Below are 15,865 nucleotides of genomic sequence, written 5' to 3' on the forward strand. Positions count from 1 at the left end.
TCCGGCGGTGGTTCGGCGGTGGCAGCTGCAGTGGCCGGTCTTCCGACCGGCTGCCGCCACCGCCGCCATTTCCAGTTAAAACAAAAACAAAACAAAAAAACGTGATAGGCTACATAAAGATTTACATAGCCTATCATGGCTAGATTTTTAAAAAACACCGTGATAGGCTACGTAAATGTTTACATAGCCTATCATGGCTGATTTAAAAGGAAAAAAAACTGCGCGTATGCAAATAGCAGCGCCGATAGGCGCCGCCATTTGCGTTCCTTATTTTGGCACGTCTTAGTCTACGTAAACATTTACATAGAACAAGATGGCGAAAATAAGGGGAACGCAAATAGCGTAGCGTCTACGCTATTTGCGTTCCCCTTATTTTCGCCGTCTTAGTCTACGTAAACATTTACATAGACTAAGACGGCGAAAATAAGGGGAACGCAAATAGCGTAGCATCTACGCTATTTGCGTTCCCCTTATTTTTGCTGTCTTAGTCTACGTAAATGTTTACGTAGACTAAGACATGCCAAAATAAGGAACGCAAATGGCGGCGCCCATGGGCGCCGCCATTTGCGTATGTGCATTTTTTTTCTTTTAAATCAGCCGTGATAGGCTACATAAACATTTACGTAGCCTATCACGGCTGACTGCAGGGACGCAAACGGTGGCGGCTACGGCCGCCACCATTTGCGTCCCTGCTAGCCAGCAGCTGGATGTCCAGCCGCTGGCAGAGCCAGCTGGCAGCTCCGCAGAATCCCTGCAGAGCGGAGCCGGCCGGCCAGAATTTCAGGGGGAGGGACGGAGCACCTCCCCCCCCACCTTGAATCAATTTTGCTAAAAGGTAAGTGACTTTCGTACATCCCTAACTTCCGTATGTGGAATGGGCAGGGGGCAGGGATGCCATTTTAGTCTTGCCTTGGGCAGCAGAATGATTTGGGTTGGCCTTTGCAGTTTCTGTGCAGTAGGAGGAGAGAAATATGGCCACAGTATTATCTGAAAAGTACTCACCACAGTTTGATGGTTGACCTGGATCACCTCATCCCCTGCATGGATTTTCTTACACTGGTCTGCTGGAGACTAGAGGCAAGAGAAAGGGGGGAAAGGAAGCTTGACAATATGAAGGACCAAAGGTGCTGTTCTTGAGGTTTTGTCACTGTACTATTTAAAATGTCTAGCCAAACATTCCCTAAACAGCATCACTCTGTCTGAACACTAAAGAGACATTACTTTAAATGTATGTTTAGCTGTCATATCTTCTTTTAATAATTACTCTAGAGTAGGTGCAGCCCCCATACTGCTACCCCCATGCTAGGCTCTTGATCCAGATTGGGCCCCCTGCATCTACTCTAGAGCAAAAATGAAAAGAGAGAGAGAGAGAGAGACATAGATGCTAGACACACCGTTAAAGTGATGTCTGTTTTGGCCCCAAGATAATATTGTGCTGTCTTTCAGAATGAGATACTCTTAGCTGTTGGAGTTATCAGGCAGGAGTAACATGGAGCTGTAATTAATCACTGGGCACACTGACACTGTTAAATTAATCAAGGCAATTTAGTAATGTAGGAAATGGTAATTTAAAAGAGAATACACTATTGAGATAGTTCATGAAAAGTCAAGCCAATGCAGCTGACGAAACTTCCAGAAGCCTTTCTCACTAGCTCTGTGTGGGGGAACCTCTGGAGGAATTCTTGACTCTTGTGATGTCTTCAAAGGAAGGTGTGAGTATACAGCTCTACTGGCTTGTATTTAAGACCTTGGAGGGGCGGGGGAGTCACTAACCCTTGAGCCATTTCTCCTCCGGCAGCAACAGGAACTGACCTATTTTGAAGGAAGGATCAATATCATAGGGAAGGATCCAACAGTGTCCAAGTGTGAGCATTACTGATGTTGCACTAGCAGAAACCACTTGCAGAATGTCAATGGTGGGATTACTGGGAGAAATGTCGCACTAGCAAGCACTGTTGACAATGTGCAAGTGTTGACTAGGGATGTCGCGAGAGTCTGCAGGGGTGTGTGTGTGTGTAGTCCAATGGACTCCCCCCTTGCCAGGCCTCCCAGACCTTGAGGTGCTTGTTGAACATTGAGGTGCGCAAGGATCCACTCAGCAAGCCACCTGTGGCTCACTGAGCGCTCGGCAGCTGCCCATCCTCCTTAGTGAGCCGCCATTGTGTGCAACAATAGCAGCTTGGGCACTTCCAGGTAAGTAATGTTGGATAATTGGTGGCCATAAATGCCATAATGTTGCATGAATGGGCCCTTTACAGCTGCCAATTGTGCAACATTACCTACCTGGAAGCATCTGAGCTGCCATTGTTGCACACAGTAGCAGCTAGCTAGAGAGGATGGGTGGCTCTGTGGCTTGCTGGGCCATGATGAAGCTTGCATTGCGCCGTGAGCAGGGGCGAGCAGCGGCTCAGTGAGCGCCTGATGAAGCCATGTGCGGGTGAGTCCATCCATCCCTAGTGTTGGCTTCCACTAGTGCAACATCAATAGCACTACCGCCCAAACACTGTTGGATCCTTCCCATAGCCTGTTTTCTAACTTGGGTAGTTCCATTTGCGATGTTACCTGGGGCAAGCATATTATAAAAGGCGGTTCCTCCAAGCTGATGAAAGCCTTGGAGCTATTTCCCAACTTGAGGGAGACCTTTTCTACTGGCACACCATCTGTTGTGCTGTTCCATCTCTGAGAGATCAGTGTATTTTCATAAGATGTCTCCTGAACTCAGTTTAAGGCAGCCTTCTGCCAAAACAAGCTTGATGGCCAACAATGGGAATAACACATTTTTTCTTTTAAATGTCCACACATCAGAATCAATCCCCATGTAACTCCTCTAAAGGCAAATGTTTCAACTCTCTATGGACATCCTTAAAATACTAAGGAAAACTCCAGATAGCCATTCAGCCTGTTTCGTTGCGCTGGTTCACACATGCAAACCAAATCACATGCTTTCTCAACACTTACAGCGGAATGCATTCACTGTCCAAACAGTGAAAAACAGGACAGTGTTTCTGCTGCTGCTGGGTGATACGCAATCTCTGTGAGGGGCCATACAAGTGTGCTCCTCACTTTGATGACTGCAGCATCAGTTGATGTCTGGCATGTTTAAATGGGCCATCACAGATATAACGCTACAGCAGGCTCAGTGTTATCACCCGCCAGCCTTGGGCAGCTGCAGGGACATTGGCACCATGCCAGGGCCCACTGGTACTGCTGTCTGCCCTGGGCTGCCAACTGCCCTTTTAAACACCCCACTATGCCCTTGATGTAGCATCTGGGGTCCACCACTTGAATGACCTACAACTAGGGATGTATGGATTTTGTAAAATCTGTTCCGTCCGCATTTCGTGGATTGTCAGGTGCATTTCATTCCATCATCTGCTCATTGACAGAAGTGGATGTTTTCCATTTCCCCAAATTTGTGCAAATTCATGTGAGCACAAATTTGCATTTGCACAAATTTGGACTTGAGAAAATGTGCACCCCCGCCCCATGTGCATTTTCAAACTTTAGCCTATGGGGAAAATAAACATTTTTGGCCAGTGATTTTATTTACTTTTCTATTACTAAATTTGCATAAAATTCTGGAAAGTAAAAACAAACAAACAAACAAAAAACAGTCCACAAGTCCACAGAATCCATGTGACTTGGGAAAAGCCATTCCATTGTGGAATCTTTGGGTTGGATTCATAGAAATCCAAACTCATTTGATTCTGTTGCTGTGTTCTCTGACATTCATACTTACAATGTTTTGGAGCTCCACTATGTTGGTGGTGGTGATATAGGGAATTGAAAATGATGGCGTTGTAGCAACGGTTGTTGCTTCTACTAAGTCTGCAACTGGGGGTGGAGTACTGCCTACTAGAAGGCACGTTGTTGAGAGACTGCTCAAAGCTGCATCCAGCCCTTCATTACTGGCAGAACTTTCAAATCAGCTCAAACACAGGATGTTACAACTAGCAGTGTACAAACCCCACTCACCCGTCCAGTCCGGGGCATCCGCTGGCAGGGGGAGGAGATCTGTCCCTCCCCCTGGAATCCTTCCTGGCCAGCTCTGCTCCACGGCAAGTCTGCAGAGCCGCCAGATGGGCCCATCCGCAGCCGGACTTCTGGCCACTGCCATGCAAATGGTGTCTGGCATAGCGGATGCCATTTGCATCCCTGCCCTTGGCCATGATAGGCTACGTAAATATTTACGTAGCCTATCATGGCCAAGGGCAGGGATGCAAATGGTGTAGTGGATGCTACGTAGCCAATCATGCCATGCCATTTGCATCCCTGCCCTTGGCCATGATAGGCTATGTAAATATTTACATAGCTAATCACAGCCAAGGGCAGGGACGCAAATGGTGTCCGCTACACCAGACGCCATTTGCATCCGCAACCCGACAGTGGATGGCTGCGGATGGCAGCAGATAGACCCAGACTGGCCGGAACCAGGTAGGGTCCATCCCTATTGGACTTCACGGGGTGGCGGGGGGGGGAGCAGTCCGTTCCGCCACGGACTCCGGGGGGATTCTAAAGAATCTGGCCTCACTGGAGTCCGTGGCGGATTTCTCTGCCATCCCCAGTTACAACAGAAGTGGTTTACACATTGAGCTCTCACTTGTTAGCCCTATTCACAGATTACCAATGTGTAGGGCAGCCCTGTGTAGGGATAAGAGAATGAGCAATGTTTGAGATTACTAGGCGTCTTCGAACATTGCCTTGCTGCTCGTCTCATGGTCAATTCCTGTTCACATTTGCGATTGCTGCTCACTTTGAGCAAATGGCAGGTTTGCACAAATTGAGCAGTGCAGTGATTGAATGGGAAATTTGCGTGAATCTCCCCAAATTTGAACAAATCAAATTGGAATCAGGGATGAGATGAATGCAAGCACTTGATATTGCATCCTCATGATAGTTCTTCCATACATAAGAAGAACATAAGAAGAGCCATGCTGAATCAGACCAACAGCTTATGTAGTCCAGCATTCTCTTCATGCATTAGCCTGTGGGAAACCCACAAGCAGGACATGAGTGCAACAGCACCCTCCCAGTGATGTTCCCCAGCAATTGGTGTACATAGGCATACGGCCTCTTATCCTGGAGGTAGCATAGAGCCATCAGGACTAGTAGCTATTGGTAGCCTTCTCCTCCATGAATTGTCCAATCCCCTTTTAAAGCTATCCAAATTGGTGGCCATCACTACATCTGGAGGAAGTGAATTCTGTAGTTTAACTATGCACTGCGTAAAGAAGTCCTTCCTTTTATCTGTCCTGAATCTCCCACCAATCAGCTTCATGGGATGGACCCTGAGTTCTAGTACGATGAGAGAGGGAGAAAAATGTCTCCCTATCCACTTTCTTCACACCATGCATAATTTTGTACACCTCTAACACGTCTCCCCTTACTCACCTTTTTTCTAACCTAAACAATCCCAGATGTTGTAACCTTTCCTCATAGGGGATGTGCTCCAGTGCCTTGATCATTGGGGTCACCCTTTTCTGCACCTTTCCCAGCTCTGCAATATTCCTTTTGAGGTGCAGTAACCAGAACCGTACACAGCATTCCACGTATGGTCATGCCATAGTTTTGTATAAGAGCTGCTCATTGATTGGCGGCTGATCATGCATAGGGACTCCACTTGCCTGTGTGACCAGGTGTCCCAGTTGTGTGGAACTGTTACTTACAAACAGCTGCTTGTGTGCAGAAGTTCCTATGCAGAGAACTGTGCCTGAGATGTGGGCATTAGAGGGTGAGGCTGGCATGGGGAAGCAATGCTGGAGTGGACCTAGGAGCACAACACCACTCCTGCTTCAACCTGTCAGTGACCTACAAACAAGCAATGCCTCAACAGAGCTCTTCAGTGCAGGGAAATCAAGTGGGGTCCATGCATGTCTGAACCAGCTTTCTGTCTGCAACATTTGATCTGTTATGCATATTCATTTGTCATGAAGATGCATGTGTGAAGTTGCCCTTAGATCACTTCAAATGCAAGTTGTAAAGGTTCAGGCTAGGGTTCCCCCCCCATCCTTTTTCAAGTTTTCTCCCCCCACACACACACTCCCCATCTCTTGGCTCTGATCCGGCTTTTTCTGTTATCTTTTTCAATTACATCTTGGCTGGGGTCAATTATTCCTTCAAAAGAGAAGCCAAATCAATTGGTTGAAGTAGTAGGAATGAAATGACTTTGATGTTGCTTTGTATTTCATTGCACATTTTGAACAGAAACAAAACAGCAGCATCCCACTTCCTTATGTTGGCTGAAAGCAACCCTGACTATGGGGACATGTGCCTTTAAAAGATTTATGGCTTTCATTTGGGCGACTGACAAATTTATCTTATTAAAAAATGTATAAGCTCTTTAACAAGAGATGCTTTTTCTCCTCTGCTTTCTCTATCTCCCCCCTTTGCCCTTAATAAAGTATGTTGTCTCCTGTAGCAAACATTCTGGTGGCAGCAGGGGGTGGAGGGGGGAAACCTGTAACAAGATAGTGTACAATTGATTTTGGCTATAGTCCACCACAGATTACTAGATCTGGAAAACACCATACAATACGTCCAGACAGCAGAAGGGTGCGACTAAAGAAGACAACTGGAGAAATAAACAGAATTTTATTGTACTTGTCAGAACCCAGAAGCCGCATAAAGCCAGAGCTCACACTGGCTGTGAACAAAAAGCAAAATCTTATGGATCTGGTGGAACAAGCTTCAAACGCTAAACCTACCAAAGTGATAAAGAATGAAGCAAGAAAAACCTAGCATCCCTTCAGAAGAGAACCTGGAACACTGTAAATAACATTCAATTATCAAAACTAACAAAAGAGCTCCAGCTTGGGCTAGATACTTGGTATGTTCACATTTCAAATAAATTTGTGGCCCAAAGCATACTCAAGGATTAACGATGGAGGAGGGAGGGGAAGAGCTGGGATGAAAACTGCATTTCTTTGCAGGAAGGAGGTATGATAAATAAATAGCTTCTCATCAGTGGCAAAAAAGGACAAAACTCGGCAACATTGCTCAAAATAGAGCAATAATCAAATCTTGTAGAAAATAGAAATAAATTCAATTAATTCAACTTTTTGAGATATTGCAGTATTCTTCAGAGAAAGTTAATTTTGGACAGGGAAAAAGATATATTTTTCTTTGCTTTGGCTAGTAATTTCAGGTCCAGATTTTAGGCATATTTTAATGTTTTATAGCCTTGGGTTATCCATTTTGGGCTGGATCAAGAACTAGTATCACTTAGAGGAGACTCTTGAAATCAATGAGACTTACATTAGTCACTGATTTTAATGGATCTACTCTATGTATGACTAGGTTAGGACCCAACCCAAACCCTGTGATGGGATAGGTGCCATGCTCCCATCAGAAACACCTAGGCTCCTCCCCATCCCAGCAGGTCCCTCCCCTTTGCCCCAGTCTTTGCCCCTACGTCTCAGTGTCTTAAAAATTCCTAACAGCTATTACAACAGAACAGATTATAAAGGGCATGGAAGTCAAAGGCAATTAGCTGCCTGTCATCCTTTGGGGAGATCCACATTTGAAGTGGCTAGTGATTTACCCCTTCATGGATCACTGCCTTGTTGTGGCAAAGGGGCTTGCGTAACTCAGTGAAGCCATAAGCTATGCCGTGCAGGGCCACCCAAGACGGACAGGTCATGGCAGAGAGTTCTGACAAAATGTGGTCCACTGGAGAAGGAAATGGCAACCCACTCCAGTATTCTTGCCAAGAAAACCCCATGGAACGTATCACAAGGCTAAAAGATATGATGCCGGAAGATGAGACCTTCAGGTCGGAAGGTGTCCAATATACTACTGGGGAAGAGCAGAGGGTATTTCCAAGTAGTGCCAGAAAGAGTGAAGCGGCTGGGCCAAAGCCGAAAGGAAACTCAGCTGTGGATGTGTCTGGTGGTGAAAAGAAAATCCGATGCTGTAAAGAACAATATTGTTTAGGAACCTGGAATGTCAGATCAATGAATCAAGGTAAGTTGGAGGTGGTCAAACATGAGATGGCAAGATTGAACATCGACATCTTGGGAATCAGCGAACTAAAATGGACAGGCATGGGCGAATTTAATTCAGGTGACCATCATAACTACTACTGTGGGCAAGAATCCCTTAGAAGAAATGGAGTAGCACTCATAGTCAACAAAAGGGTGGGAACAGCAGTACTGGGGTACAATCTTAAAAACGATAGAATGATCTCAGTACGAATCCAAGGCAAACCATTCAACATCACAGAAATTCAAGTCTATGCCCCAACCACTGATGCCGAAGAAGCTGAGGTTGATCGGTTCTATGAAGACCTACAACACCTTCTAGAACTAACACCAAAAAAAGATGTCCTCTTCATCATAGGGGATTGGAATGCTAAAGCAGGAAGTCAAGAAATCACTGGGATAACAGGCAAGCATGGCCTTAGTGTACAAAATGAAGCAGGACAAAAGCTAATAGAGTTTTGCCAAGAGAACACACTGATCATAGCAAACGCTCTTTTCCAACAGCACAAGAGATGACTCTACACATGGACATCACCAGATGGTCAATATCGAAATCAGATTGATTATGTCCTTTGCAGCCAAAGATGGAGAAGCTCTATACAGTCAGTAAAAACAAGACCTGAAGCTGACTGTGGCTCTGATCATGAGCTGCTTCTTGCAAAATTTCAGCTTAAATTGAAGAACGTAGGGAAAACCACTAAACCGTTCAGGTATGACCTAAATCATATCCCTGATGAATATACAGTGGAGGTGAGGAATAGATTTCAGGGATTAGACCTGATAGACAGAGTGCCTGAGGAACTATGGACGGAGGTCTGTAACATTGTTCAGGAGGCAGCAACGAAATCCATCCCAAAGAAAAAGAAATGCAAGAAAGCAAAGTGGCTGTCTGATGAGGCTTTACAAGTAGCTGAAGAAAGATGGGAAGCGAAAAGCAAGGGAGAAAAGGGAAGATATATCCAACTGAATGCAGAGTTCCAGAGAATAGCAAGGAGAGACAAGAAGGCCTTCTTAAATGAACAATGCAAAGAAATCGAGGAAAACAACAGAATGGGAAAGACTAGAGATCTCTTCAAGAAAATTGGAGATCTCAAGGGAACGTTTTGTGCAAAGACGGGCATGATAAAGGACAAAGAAGGCAGGGACCTAACAGAAGCAGATGAGATTAAGAAGAGGTGGCAAGAATACACAGAAGAACTATACAGGAAAGATCTGAATGTCCCTGATAGCCATGATAGTGCGGCCACTGAACTTGAGCCGGACATCCTCAAGAGTGAAGTCAAGTGCGCCTTAGGAAGCATTAGTAACAACAAAGCTAGTGGAGATGACAGTATTCCAGCTGAGCTTTTTAAAATCCTAAAAGATGATGCTGTTAAAGTGCTGCATTCAATATGCCAACAAATTTGGAACACTCAACAATGGCCGCAAGACTGGAAAAGGTAAGTTTACATTCCAATTCCAAAGAAGGGCAATGCCAAAGAGTGTTCAAACTACCGCACAATTGTGCTCATTTCACATGCCAGCAAGGTGATGCTCAAAATCCTACAAGCTAGGCTTCAGCAGTATGCGAACCGAGAACTACCGGAAGTACAAGCTGGGTTTCGAAGAGGCAGAGGAACTAGAGATCAAATCGCCAACGTTCGCTGGATCATGGAGAAAGCAAGAGAAAGGTCAAAGGTCCGTCTAATCAAAGCTATGGTTTTCCCAGTAGTAATGTATGGCTGTGAGAGCTGGACTATAAGGAAGGCTGAGCGCCGAAGAATTGATGCTTTCGAACTGTGGCGCTGGAGAAGACTCTTACGAGTCCCCTGGACTGCAAGGAGGTCAAATCAGTCCATACTAAAGGAAATCAACCCTGAGTGCTCATTGGAAGGACAGATACTGAAGCTGAAGCTCAAATATTTTGGCCACCTAATGCGAAGAGAAAACTCTCTGGAAAAGACCTTGATGCTGGGAAAGACTGAAGGCAAAAGAAGAAGGGGACGGCAGAGAATGAGATGGCTAGATAGCATCACCGATGCAATGAATATGAACTTGTGCACACTCCGGGAGAGAGCACAGGACAGGAAGGCCTGGCGTGCTATGGTCCATGGGGTCACGAAGAGTTGGACACGACTGAATGACTGAACAACAGTGATTTCCCACCTTGGCTTTCTTGGTGGAATGAACCCCGGGATTATTTTGCTTGCTTTAGACTCACACAAAGGGCTGCATCACATATCCAAGTACTTTCCCAGATGACTGGTGCTGTTTTATCTGTGATGGGGCCATTCACATATGAAGGTTGTCATTTCATGCTGCAGATATCATGTAGTGGACATATCACTCTGAGCAAGCCTGCTGATGTGGTCTAAGGCTAACCCGCAGAAATAGAACAACTTTGGAAGCAGGGCCAGCATCAGAGGTAGACATAGTTGGGCACCTGCCGAGGGCCCACACCCCAGCAGAGGCCCACTGTTAACAGCCCCTTCAGTTTGCTCCTCCTCTTCACCAGTGCAACCTACTTGTTCACCTGCCTCTTTCTCTGGCCCAGACAACGGTGGTGGTGAGAAGGAGGAGTGGCAGATGCCATGGCCTCCTTGCTCCCGGGCTCTCGGCCTGTCAAGCAAGCAAGTAATAGCAACCATGAGAAAGAGGATGAGGAGCAATAGCAGCTAGTGATAATGACAGTGAGAAGGTAGACTCCCTGAGGGACAGGCTCCCCTGACAGTGTCTTGCCCAAAGGCCCTCAAAAAACCTGGAATCAGCACTATCTGGTAGCCACAACAGCACCTAGTTCTCTCCAGTCCCCTTCTTCTTGTCCCATGCAGACTTTTACCCCTTCAAACTCCATCTCTGACATGGTTATGCTTCTTTTCTAGCCTGTCTCCCTCTCTCTCTCATCATGAATTTATGATCTCTGAGAACATTAAAATATAACAAAGGAAGTAAGAACCTGCTTCTGGCATATGATGACTTTTTAAGCTCCTGTCACTAGAGAAGAAAATTATGAATTTGGCACAAAGGCTATTTTTGCTCCAAAATTCACAAGAAGTGGCCTCCATCATTTTTATTCTGCCATAAACAAATGCTCACAAGTATTTCACTTCTGACTGGTTGCTGAAATGATTGCTTCTATTGCCCCCTGGGTTCAACACATTTGTACCCTGCCATTTCTCCAAGGCAGTATAATTGGGATGATCTTGTTCTAGCCTCACATCTACCCTGTGGGGTAGTTTGGGCTGAGAAAGGGTGGGGGTCTTGAGGGGGCATCTCTACTTTGTTAAATATCCCCCCCAATACAGGAGCATGGTCAATGACAGGGGGCTGAAAGGGGAGAACTGAGGAGGGAGAGGAGACATAAGAGAAGCAGCAGCCCTTCCCTGGAGACAGTGGGGTAGCTAGGTGATTTAGATCCTGGACATAATGGTCTTATGGGGGCCTCCTTTGATTTAATTTAATTTAACTTAACTTAACTTAATTGCAACGTTTGTATACTGTTCCACATCTAAACAGCAGGTGAACAACGAGATAAAATGAACAAAAGATAAAAAGAATGAAACATGATATTAACATTATTCTTTAAAAAAGGGAGTGCCAGTAAAATGGAGGCTGGTTAACCACAGAAGGCTTCCTAGAAAAGAGCTGTTTTCAGGAGGCACCAAAAACACCCCTGTGTTGGCGCTTGCCTGACCTCCAGCGGCTGGGAGTTCCATAGGACAGGAGCCACCACACGGAAGGCTCTTCTCGGGGTGGAATCCAGTCAGGCCATAGGTCCATATGGAACCACTAGGTAGGGATTACAAACTGTGTAAAATCCATTCCATCTGTGTTTTGATGGATGCCTTTTGTTCCGTCATCTGCCCACAGATGGATGTGAATATTTTTTTCATCATGAGGAAAAATACTCAAATGATTACGTAATTATTTATGTAAGTATTTACATAATTTACCTTAGTATGTAACATTTAGCATATTGTCTCCCATTCCATTCAATGTTTCCTCAGCAGAAACTTATGTATTTTCCTACGAAGATATATGTACAAATTTTGGGAAAGTAAAAAAATAATCCGAAAGTCCATGGACTCTGTATGGCCTGGGGGTCGCTCCACAGCGGGTTCTGCAGGTCAGAGTCTTAGAAATCCAAGCTCATTTTAGTCCATCTCAAACTTCTCCAGCATCCCTACCACCAGGAGCAGGCCCTCTGATGATCTCAGTGATTGGGCAGGTTGGTAAGGGAGAAGGCACTCTCTCAGGTATCCAAGTCCCAGGTTGTTTAGGGCTTTGTACACTAGTACCAAAATCTTAAATCTGGCCAGGTAGTGAATAGGCAGCCAGTGTGGTTCCCTCAGCAAAGGAGTTGCATACTGAAAAGGGGCATTCTGTCTCCTTCAGACAGCCATATGTGTTCGTTCAGTTGTGAAGCACCTGAACATCTATTACCTTGCATCCCCACCACCATTCCATGCTCTCCATGTTTTACAACTGCTTCTACATTCTTTACGTGTTAAGAATTAGGAATGGCACAGACACCCAAATGGGTCTAGGAGTCTTGTCAGGCTCCCCCCTGCCCATGCGCTTGGACTGCCCTGCTGAGCCTCTGGCCTCACTGACCCCTGCTCATGCCCTCCCAGACATTCCCCACACTCACCCAAGCCTGTCTGTGAGTGCCCGCCATTTTGCCATGCTTATTTTTACAGAAAAAAAATGGAGGTCATTAAAAGTGTGCATATTTAAATATGCACAAATTCAGGCTGGGAAAGCTTTATATACACAATATTAGAGGCGTAAATGGGCCATTTATGCCTCTAATATTGCATATATAAAGCTTTCCCAGCCTGAATGTGCACATATTTAAATATGCGCATTTTAATGACATTTTTCTGTACAAATAAGCTCAGCAAAATGGCAGGTGCTCATGGATGTGATCCGGGGTGAGTACAGGTGATTCAATGAGCTCACGGGGGCTTGAGCATGGGTCTGGGGGGCTTGAATTATAGAATAGTACAGTTGGAAGGGGCCTATAAGGCCATCATGTCCACCCCCCTGCTCGATGTAGGGGCAGGGGGCAGTGCTTCAGCAGGTGCCTGCTGATATTGGGCGGGGGTGGGTTCGTCCATCCCTAGTTTATGGATGTGTGAACTCATCCCCGTCCGGGTTTTCTGGACAACCACTCAGCCCCCGCTCCCACTCACCAGTCCCCGGATTGCACTTGAGCCTCTCCTACACATGGTGAGCAGCCCTCACTCACCCCAGCAGCCTTGTTGAGCTCCATGGTTGCCATTTTTTTGAAAAATAAAATGGCAATTATAAAAATGCACATTTTCGCATAAACAAATATGCGCATTTGCAAAAATGAGCATTTTGCGCATGTGCAAATATGTGCGTTTTTGCGTTCACCTTTTTATTTCTCAAAAAATGTTGACCATGAAGCTCGACGAGGCTGGGGTGAGTGCAGGCCGTTTGCCAAGCACAGGCAGGGAGCGAGCAGGGGCAGGGGCTAGGCAAGCAGGGCTCGGGTGTGTGGGCAGGGGCAGTTCTGCAGGATTCCTGGAATGAATCAGGCGCCCACGCCATTCCTACCCAAGTTATAAATAGCGATGCCTCCAAATTTGGTAATTAGTTGATTCACTGGTCGAACTCTGCCTGTTTATAATGTTCACCTTTTAACAAACCTGGACCGCCATTGTATGAATTTGCTATTAAGTTCAGAATTGAATGCGAGCTTCTGATCATGTGCAGTCTGTATCTAAACAATGCTATTTCCGTGCATGTAGTGAATTGTTTGGATTAACAGTTTTCTTGCTTAAGGTAAACACTGTAATGATTTCACATCTCTCACATCACATTTCACATCAGGGTTTGGGGGCAGTTTTTGCTGTAATTAGTGTTCTGGTGGTTTTTTTTTAAGTAGTTATGGGTGTAATCCTATGCATGTTTGGACAGAAAAAAAGTCATACAACTCCCAGCATTCCCCAGCCAGCATGTTGTAGGAATTTTTTTTTGGTCTAAATATGCATAGGATTGCATCCTTTACTGTTTTAACGGGTGTATTGTCTTTCAATTGTCATGGCTGGTCTTTGACAAGAATGGAGGGATGCACAGTTTGAAACAAATACATAAATAAATAACTTGTAAAAACATGCACAGAGATCATGTACCCTCAGACCCCACTGTGGACTTCCTTTGACCTCCTCAGTATTTCTTTTCCATTAGAGTTGATAGTATTTTGCCGAAATGCTTGACTACTTAGTTCGCTTGAGTAGTTTTCCGAACTGCTGAATTTCCAGCATTAACTGTGGTTTTGGGTCCAGTTCACCCTGTGTGCCATCCTTCTTTCCCTCATCCTCCCTCAGATTGATGACTGGTAACAGTGTCAGACTTGTTCCCCCCAGTGTTTTCCATTACCCTGACACACACAAAAAATAGTGCCTTTGCCTCAGAGCCTGGGATTATGTTTGAAAGCAGCAATAAAACATGACCTTCTCCTTTGTAGGCAGAAGAACAGAGTACAGGCCAGGAATGGGCCAAGAACAGAGGCAACATGCCAAGCCTTAGAAGACGCTGCTATCATAGTCTCTCATTTCTTTCTGGTTGCATTCTACCTTGCTGTCTAGATTTCATGTGAGTTTTTCATTGGAAATATGCCTGCAGACAGAAACAACTCAATCAGAACTCACAGAAAAGTAAGAAAAAAACCTCTATGCTTTATCTTAATACTAACTTCACTGAGCATTTATATTGGGCTTTTTTATGTTGAAAAAATCTTGTTGCAAGTAGGGATGTACAGACTGTGTAAAGTTCACTCTGCCTGTGTTTCACAGATTGTCAGGTGCCTTTTGTTCCGTCGTCCGCCCACGGATGGATGCAATTTTTTTTCGTTGTGCAGAAAAATACGCAAATAATTACATAAGTATTTACCCTTAGTACATAATATTTAGTGCATTGTCCCCATTCCGTTCAACGTTTCCTCAGCAGAAACATATGTATTTTCCTACGAATTTATATGCATACATTTTGAGAAAGTGAAAAAAATCATCCGGAAGTCCACGGATTCCATGCAGCCTGAGGGAGTCACTCCTCAGCAGATTCTGTAGGTCAGATTCTTAGAAATCCAAACTCATTTTACTCCATCTCGAAATTCTCCAGCATCCCTAGTTGCAAGATATACAACAAAAGTGTAAAGCCGGTCTGTATTTTTCTCCCCATATTGTGGACCAGAGGATTGAGTCCATGAATGAATTGCTCGCTTAAGCCCACTTTATGAGTTCATGGGGGAGGTAAGATTTTCATCAACGGCTTTCTGATCTGTAGTTCAGCTCTTATGCTGCACCATCTCAGCCTTGACTAATCATTTCAATGTGATTCTTTGTGATCTTTCACTGTAAACACATTTGAAAGCACTAGCAGGGTTGCACGTATCAGATCAGATGAAATGTCCATGCAAGTCAGCCTTCCGCAACCTGGTCCCAACTCCAACTCCCATAAACCCCAGACAGCATGGCCAAAGATCTAGTCTGACCTCCTGACTGCTTGGTGGTGGTTGGTTTCTTTAATTTATGCATTTATTTGAAAGATTTCTAAGCTAACTTTTAGAGTAAATCCTCCCAAGGCAGCCTACAACCAAACTTAAAACTATGAAAGATAATCAGACAATAATAGAAACAATGATAAAAATCAACATTAATGTTCTTTTGCTAGCACAAGCCCATGGTTTGGTGTACAAGCAGATTCAGCGCTACTTGAGTCTTAGGCTCTTCCGCTCTCTCCACCCCTTTCATGCTGGGAATTTCTAGACAGACTTCCTGTTGGTCAGCAAACCATAGTTCAGGTAACAAATGTAGAAAATGTAGAGATGGGTGATTACCTTCCTGTTTGCCCCCAAAGGGTTCGAGGCATTTTGAGTG

The 15,865-nt window shown here is 45.0% G+C and overlaps 1 protein-coding gene across 1 annotated transcript in view; it reads right to left on the bottom strand.

The window, feature by feature from the left end:
- LOC146338551 (connector enhancer of kinase suppressor of ras 2-like) overlaps nt 1-15,865 on the bottom strand; it is a 230,969-nt gene that overhangs the window by 79,827 nt on the left and 135,277 nt on the right. The window contains exon 8 of the mRNA XM_084813277.1: nt 1,003-1,071. Within this exon, the coding sequence (XP_084669403.1) occupies nt 1,003-1,071 (69 nt within the window). The remainder of the gene's footprint in view (nt 1-1,002; nt 1,072-15,865) is intronic.

The sequence above is a fragment of the Heloderma suspectum genome, chromosome 9 (genome assembly GCF_057233095.1).
Source record: "Heloderma suspectum isolate Gila_16-S chromosome 9, 16-S_ref, whole genome shotgun sequence".
Classification (NCBI taxonomy): Eukaryota; Metazoa; Chordata; class Lepidosauria; order Squamata; family Helodermatidae; genus Heloderma; species Heloderma suspectum.